The sequence below is a fragment of the Leucopleurus acutus genome (assembly GCF_964270905.1).
Source record: "Leucopleurus acutus genome assembly, chromosome: 5".
Taxonomy (NCBI): Eukaryota; Metazoa; Chordata; class Mammalia; order Artiodactyla; family Delphinidae; genus Leucopleurus; species Leucopleurus acutus.
Genome location: NC_139147.1, coordinates 129,372,797 through 129,399,174, shown reverse-complemented (window position 1 = coordinate 129,399,174; position 26,378 = coordinate 129,372,797). Strand labels below are relative to the sequence as shown.

The following is a 26,378-nucleotide window of genomic DNA, read 5'->3' as shown; positions in this document are numbered from 1 at the left end:
TAGCTACCCACGTAGGCCACAACCTCCATTCCCTCTCAAAGGTCAGCACAGGTCATACAGTGTGTGAGTGTATTGATGGGAATGTGGTTATGAGTGTATGTGAGTAGACACATGATGAATGGAGATACACAAGTGTGCATGCAACTGTGTATCTGCATGTGGAAGGTAGTAGGTGTAAGAGGCTTGTGTGGGTATGAGTGTGTGGTGGAGAGGGAGTCATTTCTCCTTTGAAGGTAAAGCCCAGATCAATGTATGCACACAGCCCTGGTGAGGCCAGGAGGCTAAGAGGCTGAGGTGACCAGGAGCCTCCATGGGGGAGGGGGACAGATTTCTGCCAGCAACCCTAGGCTCCCTGTCAGTGCCTCCTAGAGCAGTGCATGGCCAGGCCTAGAGGATCTGGCATGCAGCTAGCAGAGTGCCCCACCCAAATGGACCTGGGTGGGGTCATGTGCCCAGAGGGCCCTGGTCCGTCTTCAGGGACCTCTGCCAGTGCCTTGGCAGGCTCTGAATGCTGTATAATGGGCTTGGAAGAACACTGTGTTGGGAGTATCCTGGAAAAATGACAGCCTCTCTGGCCCTCAGCTTCTTATCTCTAAAATGGGGATAATCACAGCTTCCTTCAAGGACTCTTGGATCAAATGAGTTAGACTGCATGAAGGTACTCTGTGCAAACAAAATGAGGACTGACCAACTGACTGAGGGATTTCCAAAAGATGCTGTAGAAACTTGGTCCTGGGAACCTTTGTGCTTGTAATCTGCATTCACATCCCAATAAATGAGTGTTCCCAGAGCTTCAGGAAAGGCTGGCCCTCAAAGAGGTGGGTTCCAAACGAACCATGGAGTCTTGGCCACAGCATTCATTTTCTGTATTCCGTATCCTCTTATGAGGTATGCAGTAAATTATTCTTGCTGGAAACTTTTCCACAAGGATGTAAAGAGGGTATCAAGACAACACGAGCAGCAGGCTTGATTCTGAGACTCTCCTACCAGTACATGACCCCCACGATCCTCCCCTTCCCTCCTCGACTGTGCTGGGTGAGCCTCCTGGGCTCGATGGGCTCGATGCCCCTCCGAGGAGGCTGGACTGCATCCTGCTGTGGTTAGATCACCCCAAACCTGGCAATGCTTATTTATTCCTTTAATATTGCTGTACTTGACAACTGTACTGCTTATGAAAAATGGCAGGCACTTCGTTTTATACAAAACAGGTGGAACCTTAACAAGGACAGATTTCATAGCTGCGTCCACATTTATCTCCTTCTGAATGTGGTATTAACCAGTGTTAACAGGGGCTCAGACACACAGTTCAGAATGATGGTGCGTTACACGCCTCCCTCTACACGAAAGCTCCCATTGGCCCAGCATATGCCCGAGGAAAGAGATGTTTCCTGAGGCACTTGTTGAAATCGTTTTTGCTACGTGCATTTATTATGAAATGTAATTTTGCATCCACATTCTGACAAGACACAGTAATAAAGTGTGCTGTGGAAATTTGCATGGTAATTTGCATGAATTGACTCAAGATTCTCTTCTCTGGAAGAGAGATCATGAAAAGGAATGTATTTGTGTCTTCTTTTAGCCTTGGCCAGGCCTTGGCCCGTGGCTGGGGAAGCATCCCCAAGTGGCAGAAAGCAGCTGGGCATGACAAGCCCTTGACAATGAAGCTGCTGTTTGTGCTCTGCACCACCAACCATCAGATGAGAGTATCGGTAAAGACATGCAAATAAGCATGCAAAATGAAGCTGGCAAAACTTACGGATTCAGACCAGCAAGTGGATGCTGTGGGGGAAGGAGACACCAGCCTCTGGGAAACACGCTGGGCATGGTCTGGCCTTGCCAGCAGCTCAACCAAGTGCTGCGGAGGAGGGGCGGCTGGCTGGGAGGCCACAGCGCAGGTACCAGGATTCTTTCAGACACCTCAGTCTCAAAGTCTACACAGTCCCTGTGGTCACCTTCCTCCCAATGGGGAGTGGCTTATGCCAGTCACCACCCAATACAAATATTTATCAATTGCTCTTTTATTTCCTGACTGTGCTCTGAAACATCAACCAAACAATATGCACCTTACAACTTTAAACAAGGGGTGAAATGTCATCAAAATTAGTCAATCCTTCCAGAAGCCACACAGATGCCCAGGGATGTGTGGCCTGAAGCTCCCTGAGAGGTCTCCCACAGGCTCACAAATGGATGCAATGCATCAGCCCTCTCCTCATCTCTTAGGGAGAAAGATGTTCTGGGGGATGGACTTTTGAGGGCATCTAAGCGCTGTCTATGAGTAACCTATGAAGCGAATTAGGAAGGATTACTAAAACCTGGGTCAGAGTCGCACGATGGGGCCACTTCACTTATGAACGCTAGCAGGTGCTATTGGTTTCCCCCAATACCAACTGGCAACCTCCTACTCCCTTGCCAGCCTGGAAGTAAAAGTGAAATGCTGCTTTCCCAGCCTCTCTAAAGGATAATGGTGATCATGTGACTCAGTTCTCGCCAATACGACATAAGCTGCAGTCTGCTGGAGGGGGAGGGGATTCTAGGGAAGCTCTTGCTATCTTTATCTGCCTTGAATGCAGAGGTGACCTATGGAGCCAGGCTGCATGAAGATAACCCACAGAACAAGAAGGCAGAATAGACTGACAGCAGGGGTCTGGGACCTGCCTGATGGCATCACTGGGCAGCTGGGCCACCTCAAGTCCCACCGTGACTTCTCGCACCTGAAAAACCAAAGCCCTTCCTTGTTTAAGCCAGGTTAGTCAGGTTTCTCTACTAGAGGCTGACTTAATACCTAATTTGCAATATGCTTGACAAAAGAGCGAGAGAAGCGCAGGGGAGAGGAGGGAGGGAAAGAAAAGATGTTCCAGCAAGTCTGCCCTCAGACCAGTCCCAGGTAAACGTCCAAAAGGAGCACCTGGGTGACTGGTGGTGCCCAAGTGGGTGTCTGAGGGCAAGGTCATCTTGCCAAGCTGCCTGCCTGGCATTCAGGGGCATTTCACTATATAAGAGTGTCACCTCACATTTTGACCACAGAACCTAATGTTTGCGAAAGGTGGAACTCTACTGCATTAATATGATAAAATCATCATGTTGCTAGAGCTAACCAAAGATGGAGTCCAGTGTTCTGCCAGAAGTCTGGGGCCCTGGCAGCATCTGGCAGAGTGCCAGAGCTCTGCACAGGCAAGCATGGTTGGGAGGCCCACAGTTTCCCATGAAAACACTATGTTAGTAAGTTATTGTTAGCTTCACTTCATCATTACCAACTTAGTTTGTGTGGAGTTGTTGGTTTGCTTCGCTCTCTGTATAGAGCATGGTAATGCACATTTGTATCAACAGTATTTCTGGCCTATAATTTTCCATCATCCAGGCTTTAAGACCTCCATGAGCTATGGTTTAAATACAAATTAACCACATCCCTACTGCTAAAGTTTGAGGCCACTGGTCTAGGTGATGCAGGGGTTAAATGCCATCCAAATAATTTCCAGGTTAAAAAATGCAATACTAAGAAACTGGGATGCTGGCCCAGAATCTCTCAGCTAAGTGACAGAGGTGGGATTTGAACCCAGGCCTCTGCATGCAGCATTGTTTTGGAGGAGAAAAAAAGAGCTGATATAAGAGGATGTGCTGACTCTTTCTCCTCTGTGTGACCCCACTCTGACCACCTCGACAGGGGTGGAAGATTCTGCCCCTGTCTCTCCAGGTGCCGGGTGGTTACCTGGACACCACCTGGGGATATGTGGCATCTTGGATTCTATGGGGAAAGGCCCCTCCTCCTGGCCCTCCACCTGCTCTCTACAGTCTGACCCAGAAAACTCAGTAGCTCTTGGGACTTCAGGAATCCAGATCCTTCCAGCATCTCCTGGGTCCACCCACATAACAGCCATTTTCAAACATCTTCACTTGACTGTTCCACTATCACTTCCCACTCAACTTTTCATTTTGCTTTGTGTTGACGGCACCGATATTCTTCTGGGGTGTCTGGACAGAAACCCAGGGCCCACTCCTCTCCCTCTTCTGCACCCCACAGGCCTACTCTGCCCACCCGCCCTTCCCACTGTCCTGTGTGTCTAGGCCCGGGCTTGGCCCAGGCCCCTCACTCACATCCCACGCAACCCTGCATGACTGCTCAGTGACGTTCCTCCCTCCCATGCTCTGCCCTTCCACTCACAGAGCTGCATCCAAGTCTGCGGGCCCTGCTGCAACTGCCGTCCCTGCCCTGGCCGGGACCCACAGGCCTGTCTCCTGCAAACTCTGGGGTCTTTGATCCCATCGGTGCCCACCGTAGGAACCACAATAGCTCTCTCCATTCCCTGCCCCATAAGCCCAAGCCCCGCTGAGTTCCTAGGGCCTCCACAGCCTCATCAACTAGGCCCACTTACCCGCTGGGACAGCAGGCACAGACCCTGGAACCCACAGTACTTTTAGAGGCCCAGAAAAATGTGTTTTGTTTTGTTTTGTTTTGTTTGCGGTACGCGGGTCTCTCACTGTTGTGGCCTCTCCCGTTGCAGAGCACAGGCTCCGGATGCGCAGGCTCAGCGGCCATGGCTCACGGGCCCAGCCGCTCCACGGCATGTGGGATCTTCCCGGACCGGGGCACGCACCTGTGTCCCCTGCATCGGCAGGCTGACCCCCAACCACTGCGCCACCAGGGAAGCCCTGTGTTTTTTTTTTTAAATTTTAATTTCTTTTAAAATCAAAAGAAAAAAATGAATATAATAATAATGACATATAATAATGAATCCAGCCTGTATTGTCTTCATCTTTATAACAATACAGTTGTAAAATATAATTTACATACATTATATATATTTGTGTGCATATATATATATATAGCTTTTTAATGAAGGAAGGAGCAAAGTGCCCTGGAAGGCAAAAGTGCCTAAGGCCGTGAAAGTCAAAAGGCAGCTCAGCCAGTAGCCCATCCACAGGCCCGCTAGGACCCTCCACTCCAAAAAGGCACAGCCCGCCCTGGCACCGCCCCCCACGCATGCGCAGCACTGGATCATTGCACCTGGGGCCCCCACCAAGGCTTCTCCTTCAGCGTACTAATCCTCCCTCCCACACAGTGGCATCAGATCCTCCCTGCCCTTTCCCACTCAGCTCCCACCCTCTCCTCCAGGAAGTCTTCCACACCCACTAGAACAGCCACTGATCCCTGCCTTGTCTGAAGCTCCACGCCCCCAAGGACCACAACACTCTTGACGAGCTTCACGCATTAATGTAGGATAAGAGAATGGGAGGATGAGCAGGGAAGTACCTGGACGACGACAGCAGCGTTGGTTATGACGTGAGCCTCAGCCCCATGTCAGCACTCCAGCCGCAGACCATGCTCCCCGGGGGGGGTAGGGCGGCCACGTGAGGCCCACCCCCTCACCTCTACCCACCCACCGCCCAGGATCTGTCCTTGCAGAGCTGCAGCCTGGCCACCCCACCACCGGACCTTGCCCTCAGAGCTGGGTGCCCAGCACAGTACGATGTGCACACACATCCTGGCAGATGGGACAGATGCTGCACCGTGCACCCCGTAGGCCAAGGGCCCAGCTGCCTTGCCCAGTGCCCTTGCAGCACGCCATGTGGCTCCTCTGAATCTCCTGCCTCTTGCTGACCAAGTGCTCCATGCTGTGGCCACAAAAGCCATCTCCCCTGGACCCTGCGTGCCGACCCATCCACTCGTCTGACTGGCTGCACCTCCTCTTCAAGGTGGAGCCCCGGGCACCTCCCCACCTATCAGAGGGAACCCTGTCTCCTGGTCTCTCTTGGCTGCTGTGGGCTCTGTGTGGGCTCACTCATCTCCTCACAGTGACCCCCTGACAGAAAGGTGCTCAGTGCCATCAGCAACCTACCGCCAAGTCCCCAGGCCTTTCCTTTTTCCTGGCCCCGGCAGGGGAGGGGATCAGAGAGCAGCGCCCATGAGTGTGAGGCTGGGTGTCCAAGGAGGACATTCTGGCTTGACCCATCCCCAGGTCCTTCTTCCTCACTGTGGCCCACTTCAGGCCCACCAGTGAAGGCAATGTGGAGACACTTTAGATGTGGGGCTTGGCTGCCCAAGCCTGGCAGCCTCCAGACCACCTTCCTGAGTCTGGTTGGACAAGCATTAGCAGAACTCGCTGCCCCAGAAAGAGAGACTTCAAAGCGTCCAGCCCCACGCAGACGACCCCTCACATACCATGGTCATCACAAACGCCCCCTCCCTGAGCACCTGGGATGTGCTGCTGTGAGACCCAGCGGGAGCTCGGCTCCCCTGAAAGGCCACCCGTGCTGCAGGGGTGAATTGTCGGGGCGGGGCAGGCGCTGGTTTGGGGGCTGCTGAGCAGCCAGATGGGCAGCTCCATGGCGTCAATGACCAGGCCCCAGTGAACCTATTTACTTTATTAAATCAACTTACAAATGTTACATATAGAAACATCTGATCATTCTGAAAAGCCCTGTAAGAACAAAAAGACTTGCTGCCAGATAGGCTCCTGGGGAAATGGCTTCCCCAGGTCAGATGCTGGGCCAGTAGCACATGAAGCACCAGAGGGGCCTGGAGCCTGGAGGGGTCCCCAGTGGGATCAGACTGGGAGGTGCTGGGACACTGTGTAGTGGGTTGAAGAGTGTCCTCTTCCCAAATTCTGTCCATCTGGAATCTCAGAATGTGACCTTATTTGGAAAGAGGGTCTTTGTGAATGTAATTAGTTAAGGGTTTCAGGATGAAAAATCATCCACGATTTAGGGTGGGCCCTAAATCCAATGATGGAAGTGGTAGGAAGGATTCTCTCCCAGGCCTTTGGAGAGAGCGTGGCTCTGCTGATTCCAGACTTCTAACCTCTGGAATTGTGAGAGAATAAACTGTTGTTTTCAGCCACTTGGTTTGTGGTAATTTGCTATAGCAGTCCCAGGAAACTAATACACAGCTAGCAGGGAGAGAGGAAAGCCCCCAGATCACTGAGGGGCTAACAGCAACTCAGGCAGTCCCTCGGCCTGTGAGGGCACAGTGGACACAGCCATGCTGTCCCCTTCCCAGAGGCACCGTGGGACCCAGGGAGTGCTCCAGTGCAGTCCTCCAGAGACACTCCCAGGAGCACCTAGGTAAGCCCCAGCGGGCCGGGACCCACTGGCTGCTTTCCTAACTTGTGCTGGGTGGGAGGTCTAGGGACAGGCCGGGGGCTCCAGCCTTGGTTATCAGTTTATCTCAGTCACCTCTGAGATTTAAAAATGCTAATGCCTGACCCAGCCTGTGCATCCCCAGTCATCCCCCCAGTAGGTACTGCTAACATGCAGCCAAGATGGGGGACCCATGAGAAACCCCAGGAAGAGGGCTGCTCCCAGATTCTCCCCCTCACCCACAGCCACCACCTGGGGGGCTGAAACCTCCCATTCTGGTTCTAGTGCAGGTTTCAAACAGGTGGACCAAGGGCCAGGCCCACAGGTGGGTTTCACTGGCCACTGGGAGGGGAAAGGGAGTCTGGCCCACAGAGAGGGCCATATCTCATCATGGCGCAGGTACCAGGGGTTTCTTCTTAGTACATTTTGAAAGACATTTTTTAGTTGGGATTTTATATAAGAGCATTGTTGCAGACATGAATCTCACCAGGCTGTAAGTCTTGACTTTTTGCTTCTTTAAGTGAGTGGATTTAGATGGGGTGACAGGTGGGTGGTGAGAGGCTGGAGAATGCACATGTCAAGAGAAGAACAAGGTACATGTGTGTGCAGGGGAAATGCCAGGCAGGAGGCGGCAGGAGACCTGCTCCCAAGGCCACAGGTCAACAAGGCAGCATCTCCCCTGGGCCTGCCAGGCGGACAGGACCCCGGAGAAGTCTGGCGGGGAACCGCGCTCTGCGTGCCCAGGTCCTCATGCCAGCTCCTTGGGGCCTCGGGCATGTTCAGTCCCAGACAGAGGGAGGACTCACTGCCACCCAGGATGAGGTTGAACCCTCTCTACCCTCCATGCCTGGCTCAGGGCAGGGCCAGATTCTGTGGCCAGGTCATTTTCTCCCACTTCTCTGCAAACAGAGTAAGCACTTGACAAACATCCGTTGTCAGAATAAGTGAATAGGGGAGGGGACGGGAGACAGAGCCAGAGACACACATAAGGATGGGAGGGGTGGAGCGGTGGAGCTGCCCTGGGAACTTTCTGGGCACCTCAGCCAATCAAGGCGGGGACAGGGGCGCTCTGCTGGGCTGTACTGGTTGGTACACAGGGTATTTGTGGGCAGTGCTGGGGAGTGGTCAGCGTAGGGGGGCACAACTGGGAACATCCCCCGGGGCCCTCGGGCATCTTGTCTACTTCCCAAGTGCCTCTGCCACCATGTTAAGAAAAAGTAACATTTCCCCCTCTCCATCTCCAGAGAATTCATGAAAATGGGCCTGTGTGCGCACACAACTGGAGCCCCAGCCTCCCAGCCTAACTACCATCTTAGAGGGTATTGGGAGAGAAATTCTACCTGCAGCCAAAAAAAAAGTCAGAAAAGCCTACAGTGGGGAGGGACTTGGGCTTTCTTCACTTTTTGCCAGGACACTGGACATCGACACTGGGCCACTGTGGCCGCTCAGTCAGATGGAGTCTAGAAACCAAGGCAGACAGGGCGTCTTGAAGCCACTGTGGTGGATTCTGACACCAGCTGACACCAGCTGTGGGCAGGCCCTGCTCTGGACCCATGAATGCAGAGGTGGATCTGAGGGGTCCTGGCCTCAGCCAAGCTGAGAGCCCATCCGGCAGCCAGAGCAGTAGGAGTTCCTGTAGGGCTGGGAGGGCAAAGGAGCCCTGAGGACAGTGTGCTTGGGAAGATGGAGCCGTGGAGGGGTGCAGAGCATGAGGAGGGTCCTGACCACAGACAAACATGTGCTCTGAGCCTTGATGAGTCAGAGGAACTTTCCACAGCAGAGGAGAGAAGAGGGAAGGGCATTCCAGCAGAGGTGACACCATGAGCCAAGGCATGGAAGTGGGACAATGTCACTGAGTGGGGAGCAGCAAGCAGGGAGGCCCGCTGGACCACGGGATATGGGACAAGCAGTGGGCCATAGGAGGTGACACTGGAGACTCAAACGACATGGGGAGGAGTTGAGGCTTTGATCCACACCAGTGAAGACCACTGCAAAGGCTCTGAGGCCATCTCTACTGCCCACCACTGCCAAGAACACCAGCCAGCCAAGGGCATCACTTATTATCAATGGGACATCAACAAGAAGTATTATAAGTAACTTAATATTTGAAAAATCAAATAATCAAAACAATATCTGTGAGATCATTCACTGACACACACACACATGCACATGAATACACACACAAATATGCAAATACCAAGTCAGACTTGAGAACTGAAGTTAGAGCTGTGATTCGGATGCAAAGCGACGTAGTAGGACTCCCCTTACAGGGAGGAGAGGGCTCTGCAAGCCTGCCGTGGTACAGAGCCTGGCCTGTACCAAGCAAGACAAAGTGTGGCTGAGATAATCATCCCAGAGCAGATGTCCAAGGCTGTGTACGTCACTCGGGGCCCCATGTCCTTAGCCTTCAGTCAATTCTTACCAAGTCCACTAGTTATCTGGTATTTCAGATGACAGCAGAGGAAAAGGAGGGATTTAGAGGGAGGCAGAGAAAGGAGCTGTGTGTGAGGCAAAGATGCTGACTGGTCCAGAGTGAGACAGACAGACTAAAGAGTAGACACAGAACCGTAATCTGCAGTGGGCTGTGCTCTGCATGCTCTGTAGGTCCCGGGATGTGGGAGACCTCTTAGCACAGCAGTCCCCAGTGTGTTCTATAAATATTCATCCTTTGAGGACTCGATGACAAAAGGATTCCATGACCAAATACATCTGGGAGATCCTGCACACTACATCTCCCTTTCAGCAAATCAAAACCATACACTGATGTAGTAAAAGGCCCTGAGAAGTCCTGCGGTAGAAAAGGAGATTTACTTTCGTTCACCAGTGTTCCCTAAGCCCCGAACCCTTCTCCCTGCCTTTTTTCCCTCAAATAACACCTACTAACATCCCTTGGAACTACTATCTCACAGAACCCACTGGCTTAGAAAATTGAATTATTATTTGTGTCTGTCTTAAGGAAGAAAACAATATATTTTTTCTTAAAAATAGTTGAAATGATTAAGCCTGGTGCCTTGTGATAACAGCTTTAGTTGCAGGGGAAATTCACTTCATTTGCTCATCAGCGGTGACAGGAAAGTGAAATGTTACTGACCTTCAAGAGCTCAGCCTTAGGCTATGTGGAGCCACCTCTGGTTGATTCCAGACCACCCTTGAGAGCCAGGAACACACAGGTCACTCTATCCAGCCTCCTGCCCATGTAGAGCAGTGCAGGCCCATCACACCAGCCTCTCCAGGGAAAGAAGTGTCCCAGCAACCGTGTGTGTGTGGGGGCGTGTGGGTGTGGGTGTGTGGGCGTGGGTGTGGCTGTGGGTGTGGGCGTGTGTGTGTGCGCGGATGTGTGGGGGCGTGTGTGTGCGCGCGTGGGTGTGGGTGTGTGCGCGTGTGGGCGTGTGCGTGTGTGGGCGTGTGTGTGTATGTGGGCGTGTGTGCGTGTGTATGCGTGTGTGTGCGTGTGCGTGTGTGTACGCACTCGCGAAGGTCCAGCACACAGCCACGCTGGAGGAGCAAGTTCTCCTACTGCTCTTTCACGTCCCTCATTTTGCTTCTTGCCCATCCTCCTCCACATGGTGATGCCCCCAAGAAACCAAACACTGTCATGGTTTAGACCTGCCATGGGGGGCAAGAGAACACCGACTGAAAGGTGTCCTTTCTCTACTGGGAACATTTCCCTTATTGAGGTTTGCATCTTCAGAAGGGCCCAGGGTCTTTACCGGGCGGGGACCAGTGTGCAGATGGGAAGCTCCTCCAAGGCAAGATGGATGCCCTAGGTCCCAGGAATGCCCCACTCTCATCCTAGCATCAGCAACCCTGGGAGGGAGGCTGGCATGGTGTCCAGGTGGCTGTCAAGGCTGCAAACACTGCGGGGCTTGGTGGGGGGCAGGGACCCAGGAACTCACCTGGTACGTGTTGTCGAAGCTGTCATACATGAACCGCGTGATCAGAGACGTCTTCCCGACTGTAAAACAACAAGAAGAGAGGGGTTTAGCCGTGATCCGAGCTAGGCTCCTCTAAACACATTTCATGTGACAAAAACAGATAATGAAACAAAAAAGCCCAGAGGAAAAGATGAGATGCAGAAACAGAAGTGGGAGGTGGGACCCCCAGAGAGGGACATTGAGGTGAGGCAGCCGAGTCTACACTGGGTGGGCTGCAGTGGCGTTCCTGCCAGGCACCAAGGAGGAGGCCTCCCCCTGTGAACTCTTACCACCCAAATCCAAGTCTTCCTTGACCCATAAGAGCCCAACTGATGCAAGAGCCATACCTGAACAATCAGAGCAAGTGTGTGCATTATAAGATGCTTCTGTCACATGGGCCCACGCTCACCTGGAAATACTGCCTTGCCCTTGGTCACAGGCTAGGATGGAGACATGCTCCTTTATTTCAGCCTGGGCACTGATGAGGAACGTGGCTTTCCAAGGAACCAGAGGGCAGGGGAAGTAAATGACTCCCCAGTGTCTCTCTTGGGCAGGACTATTTTTCGTAACGTGTGCCTGACTGTCCAGCTCCTCGCAGGATGTTTATCATCCCCAGACCTTGCTGGGTAAATGCCTTCAGGATCCCCCGTCACCGTGACAAGCCTGAACTCCCCTGCACATTTGCAAATGCCCTCTAAGGGGCAGTAACACCTCCAACGGAGAACCACTGGTATGGCTAAAAGAACCAGGAAGTCTCTTGGGAATCCCATAAATGCTGCTAATTTCCCAAATTGCAGGGTTTGGCTTCTGACCTAACCCTGTGCAGGTCCCCTGAGGCCTGGCTGTGGCGGAAATGCCTGCTGCAGCATTTGTGAGCATCTGGGTGGGAAGGAAGGGCGATAGGAATATTTGTTAGGTCAGGCCCAGCATGGAATGCTACTCCGTCCCACCGAGTCTCTGCCATGGCCCTGGGAGGCTCAGAGGGGGACCGGACCAGCTGAGCTTGGCTCAGAGCTCTTTGTGCTCCGGGCTGCTGAAGACAGATAACTCTGGCAGGGAACGCAAGAGAGCCAGCGCCCAAGAGCTCTCATTCCACCTCTCCCCGATTCTTGGACGGGATGTCCACAGGCTGGGCCTGGAAGGGTGGCTGGTCACTGCCTGGACGGAGCAGGGCAACCCAATGGGGTTCCTCTGGGAAAGGTCCTTTTCCAGTTCGGAAGCCTCAGTAGTGCACCAGGTGAGTGCAGTCCTCTCCCAACAGCCAGCACTTGTAAGGGAAGGGCAATTGTCTTCCACGGGGAGAAGACACACTGCTTGGTTCCAGGCCTCCCAGACCTCACCCTTCGCGTCTCTTCGTTGGGCTGTTCCTGATTTGTATCTTTCATATTAAAACTGTAATTGTAAGTAGAGTGCTTTCCTGAGTTCTGTGAGTTATTCTGGTGAATTATGGAACCTGAGGAGGGTCGTGGGCACCCTCAGATTTGCAGCCAGCTAGTCAGAAGTGCGACTGCTCCTGGGGACCCCACTTACAGCTTGCGTCTGAGGTGGGTGGCAATCTAGCTGGGGGCTGTGCCCTTAAACCTGGGCAGCCTGACACCAGCTCAGAGTGGGTAGCGCCAGGACTGAATTGCAGTACACCCGCTGGTGTCAGAATAGCCTCGTTTCTCTGCTCAGTATCTCTGGGGTGAGCAGTAATACACCCAGGATCTCTTGTAAGTTTACCTGGAAACTGCCCTTTGAGGTTCTAATAAAAGTTAAATCTGTAAAGTACTTTCCAATTGCTTTAAATCTCCACTCAAACTCACACAAAGGTGAGAAGTGGGGTCTTCCCACACCTGGAGGATCGGCTCTGAGGCTCTGAGGCCACAGAAAGGCCTGGCTGGGAACTGCTGAGGGGGGACCGACCACAGAGTGAAAAGTGGAGCAACCCGAGCCAGCAGGAGGAGGATGAAATCAGGGAGCGCACGGCATCCTCCTTTTCCAAGAGACAATGGAAAGTTCCTTCCTCCTCGGGAAGAGTGGTACTGCAGGGCCCACTGGTAGCTCCCCTCTGTGGTGACACACAGCACCTCACACCTTGGCGAAAGGGACACGGTCCTCTTCTCCAGCGGGCTCTCCCCTGGGGCAGCTGAGCAGGCAGGGAGGAGAGACAGCGGAATCCCCAGAAGCCACTAAAGGAACAGGAGGTTCACGGAGGAGCTGAGAGATCAGAAAGCCCTGCAAGGCTTCTCTGCCAAGTTCCCCTTCTTGGGGCGCCAGCCACGGCCAGTGGCTTCACAGTGGCTTGCAGGGCGACTGCTAGGTGGGAGGAGAAAATGCCAAAGGAACAAGTAGTGTCCTGGGACTGTGCAGGAGGAACTTTAGGTGTGGGGTCCTGGCCAGTGCCAATATTTTCTGAGCTTTCTCATAGTCACCGTAACAGGCAACACCTGAACCCTGTATTTACGGAGCGCGTCAGGCACACCCCAAGGCTGTGCCAGGCATAGATTTACACGACAGCAGTAAACAGAGGAGACGGGACACCCGCCTACCTGAAGCTTGCAGGACTTCTGTGTTTGCAGCTATGCTATACTAAGCCCTTATGACCACCCTGGTTAGTCCCCAACCCTGAAGCAGGTACTCATGCACCCCCATTTTATACAAGGGGAAACGAGCTGACAGCTCCTTGCCTAGGGCCAGAGCCGAGCAGGGCCAGGATAAGGTGGTCGGACCAGGGACTGAGCTCCTATCCCTGATGCTCCTCAGCGTCTTTGGGTCATGCTGGGTTTCAGGATTCTGCTGGGTCATTATTGCCACCACTGTAGATGTCACAGAGCTCCGGGAATAGCCTTGCCAAGTCAAGGCACGTTTTTCTTGGGATGGGCTGGAGGCAGGGCCTCTCCCTACTCAGGCAGTGCTTGACCCAACCTGCAAGGCCAGAAACTGGGAATTCAGGCACGGGTTGGGCAAACGGAGGGCTCAGCAAAGCAAGGATGGATGGGTTAGGACACCTGGGGCCCAGCACACCAACTGAGGCCTGGACTGAATGACAGCCTCGTTATCAAAAGGGGATGATTTCTTCCCACTCTTCTAGGTGGTTTTTCTCATTTCTCAGAGCAGAAGCCCTCCTCTTCCCTGCCTCAGAGCTTCCCCAAGACCACCCATATTCTTTCCATGGCTGCCAGGACAACATGGCTCAGACCCTGTCTGAACCTGTCAGCTTGGCCTCCCTGCTTAGAGGCCTCTAACGGCTCACCCTCCCCGCGGCCTCAGTGTGCACCCCTTACTGCAGGCAAGTGTGCATCAGCACCATGGCTGGTGTGTCCTGCCCCGGCCCCAACTTGAGCCAGGCCTCCACCCTGACCCATGGCCCCAGGGCTCCAGGGTGGGGCTCACCAGCCTGCAGGGGACCAACCAGCCCTCAGAGCAGAGCCCAGGCAACACTATGCAGCACCAACAGCAGGAAGGGTGCCTCCATGCTTTGTCCCTAGGGCCCTGAGGCAGAGCTTTACAAAGGAGCCCCTCACCCACTGCTGCCCTGGCATCACGTAAAGGAGCTGGCTGCGTAAAGGGGCCGCCCCACGCACTTCCTGACCCCACACCCCACCCTCAACAACTGCCTTGGGTGGAAGGTGCTGGAACCTGGGTATGAAGAACCTGCACAGCCCACCTACCTGGCCACTCTCGTCTCACTGCAAAGAGCAGCGCGACAGCTGGAGCCGTCAACTGACAGGGCACCACCACTGGGCCAGCCAAGGGGAGGTCCAAGAGGACAGCGCATTCAAGCAGCTCAGACAGGGCTGGGCAGGGGGAGGGGTGGGAGACCCTCCCCCTGAGGGCCCCTGCCCTCCTGAGGCCCCTTGCAGCCTGTGGGAGGGCCGTCCTCCCACACAGCCCTGTTCTCAAGGTCATACTGTCCCACTGCCCTTCTAACAACTGCTCTCCGACACCACTGCAGCAACGTGGAGCTGTTTCCCAGGGCAGAGATTCAGCTCTATTGGAAGGATTTTATTAAAAATAAGCAGGCAATCATTATTGAGCTTTTCTCTCTCTGCTCACGGCTCAGCAATATGCTTATAATCTTCTGGTGGTTTAATCCCACATGATTAAGCAGGGAGACATTTTCCCTCTTTCACCCGAATGAGGGTGAGAAAATGCATTCCTGAGCACTTATTAGGAGCCTCTAGAAAGAAGGAATGGAAACGCTAACTCTTACTGGGATTCTGCTCAGCGCCAGACAAGAAATTCTTAGGTTTCCTCATTAATCCTCATCATGATCCAGTGAGGTGGTTCGTATCCCCAAGGTCACATGGCTGGGAAGCAGTGGAGCTGACATATAAAACCAGATATGATGCCAAAGACCTCACCTCATGAATGACATTGCGCTGGTTTATGGGAAGGTCTGACCAGCAGCAAAGCAGGAGATCACAAAGGGCGGGGGCCCAGGGGGCTGGGCATCAGGAAGGCTGCAAGGGCAGCTGTTGAACTGTGGGAAGCGGGGGTCAGAGGAGACCAGGTATTTCGGGCGGAGGGAACAGCGGGAGCAAATGCACACAGGCAGGAAGATAAAAAGCTTGTGCAAAGAGATGGGAGGCAACAAGGTCAAGGTCATTTCCCCTGTCCTTTGGCTCAGGGAAAATGGGGCCAGACCAGGTATGTAAGGAGAGGGGTAAATGACAAGCACTGTTCAAGGAAGCTACGTGTGGCCACTGAGTTGATTTAAACCAAAATCCATCTATGGGACCAGTTGTAGAGGAAGGGAAGGGACGGACAGATAGAGGCAAGCCCGGTGGGCCAGGGGCTAGATGGCCAGGCCATGTGGCCACACCAAGGAGCACGATTCTCTCCTAGGGGCGGCAGGAGCTCCCGAAGGGTCTTAAGCAGAGAGGTGGTGGGAAAGGTGTGGCAGCTCATAATGGCCACGATGGCTCACAAAATATGCCCCATACCACGTGCTCTTCTTACAATGTACCACAGACACTCTATCCAGAGGTAAATCTGTGGGCCCGTGACTGTGGCAGAAATGGCACCGTGTGTGACTCGAGGCGAGGTTAGAAAAGGCAGCACAGCTTCGGTCTGGAATGCTCCAGCTCCCTCACACTCTGAAAGCTGGCCCTTCAACCCAGCCGCCATGCTGTGAGGAAGCCCAAGGCAGCCTACATGTGGGAGAGCCTCCACGGAGGCCTCCAGCCAGCAGCCAACAGCCAGAAGACCTGTGGGTGGGCGAGCCTTCAGATAACTCAAGTCCAGCCTTGGAGCCATCAAAGTGGAACAGAGGCACCCTTTCCCCGCTAGGACCTGCCCAAATTATAGATTCCTGAGCAAAGTAAATATTTTCATCCTCTTGAGCCACTAAGTTTGGGGTGGTTTGTTATAGAGTATTAGGTAATCAGAGCAACAGTTCTGTGCTTTAGGAAGAAAACTTACACTTCTAAGCGGGGAAGGGCCTACAGGGGCCAGATTGGAGGCAGGAATCCAGCGAGGGATGGCGGATCTCAGTTAAAGCAAAGGTAGTGGCGCTGGGGAGAAGTGGAGAGCAGAGGAGAGTGACAGGACCTAGTAACTGGTCAGACTCAGAGGAGAGCCCAGGACGCCTCCCTGACACCTGGCTTTGTGACTAGCACACGATGGGGCCATTCCTTAAGCCCAAGCGAACTGGACAAGAAGCAAACACCAGGTCATCACTCTGGATTCAGGTCACCCATAAAAGCTTTCTTTAAAATTGTCAGACCAAAGCACAGATACCAGCACTACATTCCGAAAAAAATCATTACATAATGATGGGTAATAATCATGCAACCTCATGAGTTGAGGATCTAAGCTTATTTTCCATTATTGATGTCACCATGGAACAGTCCTTTCCTTACCCACATCTAAGCTTCGGGCCCAGAGGTCTTGCAAACCTGTGGGCTGTCCCGATGAGCTCGGTTCCATACACCCTGGAAGTTCAACCAGTGCAAGGTGGCCCTTCATAGCCAGCTAGCAGCACCCACCTGGACCTCACCCATGGGGGCCACTCACTCTACCAGCCTCCCATGGGCCCCAGTCCCCATCTCAGTGGCAGGTCCCAGGTAAACAGATTTTTGTACATTCAGGTGGCTTCTAGGTAGCTGCAGAGGACGTGAGGCCTCTCTGTTCATTCAACAAACACCCAGTGGGGGCTTACTCTGTGCTAGGCCCAGGCTAGGCCCAGAATTCATAGTGAGAAGCAGATGTCCTTCTGCCCTACAGCAGCCCTCACCCAGTGGCAGAGACAGATTCAGGTGCAAACACCTAAGATGTGAGGCAACTTGAGAGGGGGTACCAAGAGGCCAACAAAAAGGTAAGGCCACTCTCTGCTGGGGAATTGCAGAAGCATCCTGCAGGCGGTGGCATTTGGGCTGGGTCTTGACTGGTGAAGACAAGGCATCAGGGGGACAGCATTCCCAGGAGAGGGACCAGAGGGGTCTGGTGATGTGAGGCTGAGGTGTCCTCTGCATACAGCTGTCCCTTACCCACATCTCACCATGGCTGCCACGTGAAGCCAGACTCCCAGGGCTTTGGGGTCAGTGCCTATGAGAGTTCCCGGGCATGGCTGGGGCCCGGGCCACAGGCTGACAGCTGAGTGGGCTGTGAGCACCCAGACTCCCACTCCGACACTGTCTTGCTCCAGGAAGGACCCCTCTCCGCCCTGTCACCTCCACTGCAGGTGAGGGTGGAGGTGGAAAGACTGCCGTGAGGGCCAGAAATGGGACAATATGTGAGGCAGAGCGCAAGAAGTTCACTGGAGACTTGGTAGAGGGTCTGCCAAGACCCGGCAGTGTGTGCCCCACCCCTGAGGTCCCCCCCGACCGAGCTACACCCGAACCTTGCCCCACCATCTGTGCCCAGCTGCTCATTCACGTTTGCCGCCCACACCAGCGCAGGGGCACTGCTGGATGGTCAGTGGGGTCCCCCCTGGTCCTCCTCGGGGTCACAGAGCTGGGCCCAGGGTGGCAGGCAGGAAAGATGTGGCAGACTTCACTGCCATCTCTAGGCTGCCCTGGCGGGCTGCCCACCTCTCAGACGCTTGTGTTTTTAGGAAAGCAGTCCCCATGCCAGGGAAAGGGTCTCTGCATTCTTGGCCCATAGCCCCATCAGCCTGCCCAGGTCAGAGAAGGTCCGAAGCTGTCACAAGGTGGCCCTCGGGGCTGAAAAGGCAAATCTGCTTCCCCAGGACTCAGACCAGCAACCCATTCCTACGATGGGCCCAGCTAACTCAGGTGTCCCATCAGCTCAGTTTCCAGAACACAGATGGGAAATGCTGGGGAGTGCTGGGAAGGAGGCCAGTCCCTTCCTGGTCCAGTGTCCCTGCCCTGCAGGGGCCTGGGGAGATGGCTCCACCAGTCCCATGCACCTCCCTGCCTACAAAGTCCCCCATTCTTGGCCTGACCATGAGGTGCACAGCCCCCAGGCCCTGTGGTGATAAGACGAACAGCTGGAGACACCAGCTTCATCTGTCTGATCCTTGTTTCCTTTTGTTCTATTTTCACAAACCAGAAAACCCAGCCCTGCCCTCCTGCAAGGTGGAGAAGCGTGGGGGGCTGGGCACCGGGCTCCTGCTGCACACCCCACCCTGCCACGTCACCCTCAGAAGAGCTGCTGCAGAACAGGGCTCTGCCAGCTCCTACCTGAGCCCTGAGGGGCTGGCTGGCTCACCATAGGCTAAATGAGGAAACACGTGAAAATCCCATTTCAAACCATCCCCCCAAAGACTCAGGCGGTAATTAAGAAATATGTAAAGCTCTTAATTGGACACTTTAATTAAGTGTGTTAATTCCCTCTGCCAGAGGATGCTCAGTCACCTGGGCCTCACCCGGGGACCCAGGGAAGACAGAACCGAGGAGGGAGGACGGGGGAGAAGCGGAAGGAGTGGTCGCAGGACAGTGGTAGGGGCTGGTCCGGCCCAGGCCCTTTCTCCTGCTCCAGCTGGGAGCCTGGTCCAGCCCCAACGCTCTCGCTTCCCCACTGTCCTCCAACTGTCCGCATCTGCTCTGTCTGAGCCCAGTGATGCCAGGAAAGCCTGCCCTGGGTCAGTCGCTGTGGGGTGTCATCCACTCCCTTCCCCCACCAACATATTATCTCAACTCTGCCGCTCACTGAGCTAAGAGGTCATTATTCCAATGAGGTCAGGCTAGATGGTCTTTAAGGGCTGCTTCCAGTCTGAGGCGAGTGACAATGCTTACCAAGCCTGAAATGCAGCTGGATAAAAGGACCAAGGGAGGGGCTCATTTCCAGCTGTGGGCGGAGTCCCTCTGACCCTTGGGTCTCACTAACCTTCAAACATTTCATCCCATTCCCACTCCCACCCCCACAGGCCTAGAGCCCTGAGAGCCCAAGAAGGGTCTGTGCTCCACTGTCTGCTCTGGTGGGAGGGCGGAGGGGCACAGAGGCCAGGGAGGGTGCACCAGGCTGTGCGTTGGCATGACTGCTGTGCACAGGAGAGCTCACACTCATCTGATAGCCTGGGTTAACCCTCTCCTTCTTTCCCCCACAAAAGGATCACTGGTGACTATATTATTTAAAATAATATCAGGATACAGTAGCTACCTATCAATAACAATAGTGGATAGCTGCCCAATTCCTCTGAATGCCCCTACTATGTTGGGGAGGTCTAAAGCCATCCTCCCCAATGCAAGAGCCTCCCTTGCAGCTCTGTTGTAGGCATCCTACCTAGACTTCTCCCATCAGATGCTCACGTGAGACTCACCAGAAATGACCGACATGAATCTAGTGAGGTGTGGGATGTCCCTGGATTCTGATGTGGGTTTCAACACGAGCCTTTGACAGTACCCAGCAGAGGGACTGCGTCTACCCCTGGACCAGTGCTGGTGTGAGTCAGACTGCTGCTCCAAGCCTGGTTCTCTGACTCTGACCCTCCCAGAGACTCTGTGCTCCCCAGTCATTGCTCTGATACACTGTCTGCTTGAATCAGCTGGAGAGTGAGAGCAGACTTCTCTTATTTGCAACTAAGAATTTTAAGAGGGATATAAGGGAAAGGATAAATAAGCTAAAAAGAGAAGGCTGGAGCAAAAAGTTTGTTCACAGACATACATCTGAAAATATATTACCCGATTATTAAAGTCAGACTAAGAAACTGCCTGAGCTCTCTGGAGGTCAGAGCAAAAAAAAAAAAAAAAAAAAAAAAAAAAGCTAACGTGATCAACTGTACAATTCTCAGTATTCATAAGACAAGACCAAACTAGTTGTTAATGATGAGCTTGTAATAAGAGCTGGATAGCAGAAAGTTCTTGCAAAGACTCCAGAGTGCAGAAATCATGCAGCAAATTTACGTTTATATAATTAATTGTATGAACATCACAGATGAAAATCAAGAATACTAACTAGGGTTTCCCTGGTGGTGCAGTGGTTGACAGTCCGCCTGCCAATGCAGGGGACACGGGTTTGTGCCCCAGTCTGGGAAGATCCCACATGCCACCGAGCGGCTGGGCCCATGAGCCATGGCCGCTGAGCCTGCACGTCTGGAGCCTGTGCTCTGCAACGGGAGAGGCCACAGCAGTGAAAGGCCCACGTACCACACACACAAAAAAAAGAATACTAACTAGACAACACTCCTGTCCAAGCCAATGTTCTCACTCATGGGCCCAGACCAGTGTCCCCTACAAATAAATGATTAAATGAAAAAACAAAGACCCAAGATGTTAGCTTCTGGTCATCAGATTTATCTTCTCACTGGAAACAGTCAAAAGACAGACAAAATATATGAAACTGATTTTCAAGACAGTACATAAGGGCAGTAAAGGACAGTAAACCCTGAGAGACATGAAGCAAATCAAGTGAGCCCCCCAACTGCCCCCAAATTGTTGCCTTGAGAAAACTTCAGGACATGGCACAGGGAATGGGGAGATAGAGCTGAGAGTCTGGAGAAAACACGTCAGCCAAAGTTCACAAGAGAGGAAAGAGGTGCACAGAGAGAGAGAGAACACCAGAGGTCTGCGAAGTGGCTCACTTAAGTCTTCAGCTGAGGACTGATCAGCAAAGGTGTGTAAAGAAACTGCTCAAGACTTGGGAAAGAACCACCCAAATGGATTAAAAAGGAAACAGCACCTGGCATCTACATAGGCCTGGGATAGTGCCTGTTCCTACCAGGAACACCAGCCAGAGTGAAAAGCTTCCTCATTCATGGCACACTGCGGAGAGAACTCTGAAGGGCTGTGCCTCAAGAGTGGGAAATAATTAGCCCCAGACTGAGCACCACTCCAGTCCCAGCTAACAAATCCTAAGAATTTATAGGAATACAAAAACCATCCAATACACAACATGACAAAATTCACAATGTCTAGCATCCAATAAAAAATTACCAGGCATGAAAAGAAGCAATAAAATAAATCCTTAATAAGGAGAAAAAAATCATTCAAAACTGACACAAATGTTAGAATTAGCAAACAAAAATATTTAAAAAACAATTATTATGACTGTATTTCATATGTTCAAAAAGTTAAACAGAGATGTGGAAGATATTTAAAAAGACACAAATCATCCTTCTAGAAGTAAAAACTACAATGTGGGAAATGAAAAATACACTAGATGGGTTAGCAACAGATTAATCCCAGATTAAATGCAGAAGAAAAGATCAATGAATTTGAAGACAGAGTAATATCTAAAATAAAACACAGAGTAAAAAGAATAGAAATAAATTACTGGAACACTAGTGAGCCATAGGATGACATCAAGTAGATTAACATACATGTATTTGGAGTTCTCGAAGAATTGAAGAAAGTTTTACTGAAAATATTACAAATTTGAGAGAAAATGTAAACCACAGATCCAAAAAGTTCAACAAACCCCAAGCAAAGGAAACATAAAAGACACCACACAGAGGCACATCATAATCAAATTGCACCAAATCAGTGATAAAAGAGAAAATCATAAAAGTAGCCAGGGAAAAATGACACACTATATACAGGGAAACAAAGATAAAGAAGACAGCAACTTCTCCTCAGAAACAATGCAAGCAAGAAGACAATGGAGCAGTATCTGTAAGGTCCTGAAAGAAAAACTTATCAACCTAGAATTCTGTAACTTTCAGATATATACTATATAACATCTTTCAAAAATAAGGATGAAATAAAAACTTTTTCAAATATTCAAAAGCTGACAGAATTCATCAGCAGCAGATCTGTACAGGTAGTACTCCAGGAAAAAGTGAAATGACACCAGATGGAAATGTGGGTCCACATAAAGGAACAGTGAACACAGGGAATGGTCACTACATGGGAAAATGTGTAAGATTTCTTTTGTATCATTGAAATCTCTTTAAAAGATAACTGACTGTTTAAACAGAAATAACAAGAATATATTGGATCACAGGCCTAAGAAAATATAGAATAAAAATCTTTGTTACCTTGTCAGAAACCATGCAAACCAGAAGAAAATGAAGTGACATCTCTGAAGTACTGAAAGAAAAATATTGTCAACACAGAATTTTATACCCAGCAAAAATATTTCAAAAATGGAATTGATATAAAGAAGTCAGATGCCAAGACAATTTCTTGCTAGCAGATCTACAACACAAGAAAGGAAGTTCTTTGGGCAGAAGGAACAAGACACCTACACACTCACGCTTACATCACACATGGTCACACACAACTGACAGGCCTGGATTTTAATCTTGGCTCTGCCACTTATTTGCTGTGTGATCTTGAGTTAGTTACTATACTCTCTGAGGCTCAGCATCCTCATTTGTGCAATGGAGGCAGAAGTGCCTACCTCACAGAAGTGCTATGAATCCCACAGGAGCAGTAAAATGTTAACATTCTGGGTGGAAGGCATGTGAAAAGTCTTCATACTAGTCTTACAACTTTCCATAAGCCTAAACTTATGTCAAAATAAAAAGTTAAAGGAAAAAACAAAATATGACGATTTTTAAAATTATGCACACACACACATATGTATGTTATATCCCTATCTCAGATTCTGCACACATTCAGGAAATGGCTTGTTCTGATTAAACATTGTGGTCAACGTGAAATTTTCCTAAGGAAATAGAATATAACTGTACTTGGCATCAACAGTCTTCACCAAGAACAGGGACCTAGCTGGGCACTGGGGAACTGCTGTGAGCCCTTCTAACCACAGGCCAGGAGATGGAGTAAGCCTGGACAGGACAGCTCGGTGGGCAGAACCTTGGCATAACCACCTAGAGCCTTATGCCATCTAAGTGAGCTCATGCTCACTTAGATGCATGCAAACACACACTCTCTCTCTCTCTCACACTCTCTCTCTCTCTCTCTCTCTCTCTCTCTCTCTCTCTCTCTCAACCCAGCAAGCACCAGAAGCCCTGGTGGGGGGGGAACTCTCTAGTACCCCTGGTGTCTTAGCTACAAAACTGAGAACCTCATCAAGGATGACGTCTTCAGGATTTCTTGAAAACCACTTGAGCCTGAGCACACAGCTCATGTGGGCTGAAGAGTTCCTCCCCACCATGGCCAGCTCACCCACTGTCTGGACCCTCTCTACCTCACTGAGTCATCTTGAACACTCTTCTCAACTTCAAAGAGGTGCTGGGTCTCCCCTCCAGGTCCCAACAGCTGTAGCAGCACCTGCTAGCTTTGAGTGCTAGCCACTCTCCACCCCCAGCTAGAACAGGAGCTCCCGCCTGCAGTGCACACACTCTGGCTTGGCTTCCCTGGACAGCCAGACCTGGATGGGCAGGATGCACTCCATTCCAATTGGCTTGAGGCTCAGCCCAACTCTAGTCCGACCCTACGCTGGCCAATCGTGTCACATGTCTGAGTAGCTGCATGGGTGCTGTGAAGAATTCAACCATAGTGAGGATATGTACGTTTGAGAGAAGGAAGAAACACATGCTAAATTCCCACTACCAGCTGATCTTTTGACAAAGCTGGTGTTAATGCAATTTGGTAGTTTATTAAACTGAGAGGAATTCTTGGTTCATCCACAGCATGGAGGTTGGCAAAGTAATATACGTACATGCTCACATTTATACTTCTCTTCCTAAGGCAAATTGCTGGTGGCATTGCTATTAAAAGCCTCATTCACAGGGAGAGGACAGTGGGGCAGTGACAATGTGTAGACAGAGCACTGAGAGCCATGGCTTGTGTTTTCCAGATTATCAGCTGAGGTACAGTCAGAGGGGCCTTGTGACAGTGGACCCACAGCCCCCATCCAAGGGGGCCCAGTTGTTGCCTGGCCATGAGATCAAGCTTGCCCGGTCAGGTGGAAGGTGGCCTCAAGGTCACAGGCTGCTGGAGGCATGGCATCCTTCAGAGGAACCCTGGGCTGGCGCTGACCAAGGGTGCTGACTCCAAGGCCTCCCCGAGCACAGGGAGCTGCTCCCGGCACTTGTGGGGGCCCAGCGCCCCCTCCTGTCCCTGCATACCCTCACACAGCCTGCTCACTCTGTGCACCTTGCTGCTTTGCCAAAGAGGAAATGGGCACAATCCCAGCCCCTGCATGTCCAGAGCCAGCTGGTGAGGGAAGAGTGGATGTGGAGACCTCCCCATTCAGTCAATAGAAAGAAGACCCCTCCTGCCCTCAGGACGGGCTCAAGGGCACCTGCTCAAGATTCACCTGGAGAGTAGGGATGGCCTTCCAGGTGAAGTTTAGAGACGAGGACCATTGTTTCGGGGGTGGAAGATGCACTCTAGATCTCCGGACCCCTGGGCCTGAGAGTGAGCACAGGACCACCCAGCAGGCAAGGAGGATTCTTTGTCTCCAGCCCTTGTGGACCAGAGATGACTGCTGGCCAGGCACTGGGGTGGCCAGAGGGCCAGGCTGGGGAACAAGAAACTGGGCGTATATTCAGGTCTGCCCCTGGACTTGGACACCTGGGTACCAAGAAGATGTATCCAGGCTCACTTGTCCCATCCCACAAGCCCCAGGTCCTTAAGGAGCCCTTCTCCAAAGCAGCACCCCAGAGGGTGTGAGCCATAGAGGACTCTGGAACTAATTCTGTCCAAGCCTCTCACTGAGCTAGGAGATGTGAGGTCAGAGAAGAGCGGCCGCTTGCCCAGGATCACATGACCCCAGGGTCACGGCCAGATAGTAACTCCTGGTGCACAGCCAAGAGCTCCACTTCAGAGGTTTGCCTGAACCCATCAGGCTTATAGACGTATGCCCAGGACAGGAAGATCATGCCTCCTGAAGCCACAGTGGAAACACACAACACGGGAGGAGCAGCAGAGATTAAAACTCACAAAGGCCCTGAGGCCTGGCTTCTAGAAGGATCACAGATCAGAGTGGCCTCAGAATGCCAAGTCATGGCAAGAAGTCACCTAGAGATCATCAGATCCAGTCCTTCATGTAACAGAGGAAAAACTGGAGGCCCAGGAAGCAGGAGGGTTTGCTCAAAGCTGCACAAAGGGAGAGAAGTAGCAGAGCAAGAACCAGGACCCGACTCCCGGGGCCTCCCTGGAGGAGGGCCTCCCTCCTCCCATGGCCCCAGCCAGCTGCTTAACCAGGAGCAGGTCACAGTTCCTCATGGAAGCTCCAACTCCTCGTCTGCAAAAGGAGGACATCTCTAAGGTGTGTCTTCCCTGGAAAAATCTTCACCCCATCTGTATTAGTTATTTGTTGCTGTGTAACAAATAACACAAAGTTAGAGGATCAAAACAACATACATTTATTATATCACATTCCCCTGGGGCAGGAGTCTGTGCACGGCTCCTGGAACCTCTGTTCGCAGTCTCACAAGGCTACAATCATGGTATTGGCTGGGCTACGTTTCTTTCTGGAGCTCGGGGTCCTCTTTCAAGCTCCTGTCTGTGGTGGCTGACCAAATTCAGTCCCTCGTGACTGGAGGACTGAGTCTCCATCTTCTTGGGGGCTACCGGCCAGGGGCTGCTTTTCCCCTAGAGGCCACCCACAGTTCCTCACCACATGACCCCTCACTGCCCTCTCACCACACGGCAGCTCACGCATTCAAGGCCAGCAGAGGAGTCTTTTAGAGAAACAATCGTGGGAGTGACAGCCCATCATCTTTGCCATACCACACTGGCTAGAAGCAAGTGTTGGGTTCCATCTGCATTCAAGGGGACGGGACTAGGCAAGGGGGTGACTCATTCAGGGTCACCTTAGGTTGTATCTGTCAAACCATCTCACATTCCTAAAAGATGCCCCCTCTACTCTTCCCTCAGCCCCCGCCTCCTCTCCTGCGGCGGTGTTAGTGGCTGGTCACCTGCTGCAGAACCTCGCAGGTCTCTCTGTTTAGGACTGAAGCCCTCAGTTGCCCTGCACGGAGGCTGTGGTGGGCAGGGGCTGTGACTACCTCACCATACATTTCCCACAGCACTTCCAGCCCCCCGAGGTGAGGTGGACAGATGAGTGGACATTGCTGTACAGACCAGAACTCTGGCTTAGATGACCCTTTGGCTGCATGATGGAGAAAGGGGAGGAGCTGGCTCTTCTGGC

The 26,378-nt window shown here is 52.1% G+C and overlaps 1 protein-coding gene across 2 annotated transcripts in view; it reads right to left on the bottom strand.

Moving 5' to 3' along the window:
• RAB6B (RAB6B, member RAS oncogene family) overlaps positions 1-26,378 on the bottom strand; it is a gene marked incomplete at its 3' end in the record, with an annotated part of 54,130 nt that overhangs the window by 17,148 nt on the left and 10,604 nt on the right. For both annotated transcript variants that reach the window (XM_082839912.1, XM_082839913.1), the window contains exon 2: positions 10,971-11,029. In XM_082839912.1, coding sequence (XP_082696038.1) covers positions 10,971-11,029 — 59 coding nt within the window. The remainder of the gene's footprint in view (positions 1-10,970; positions 11,030-26,378) is intronic.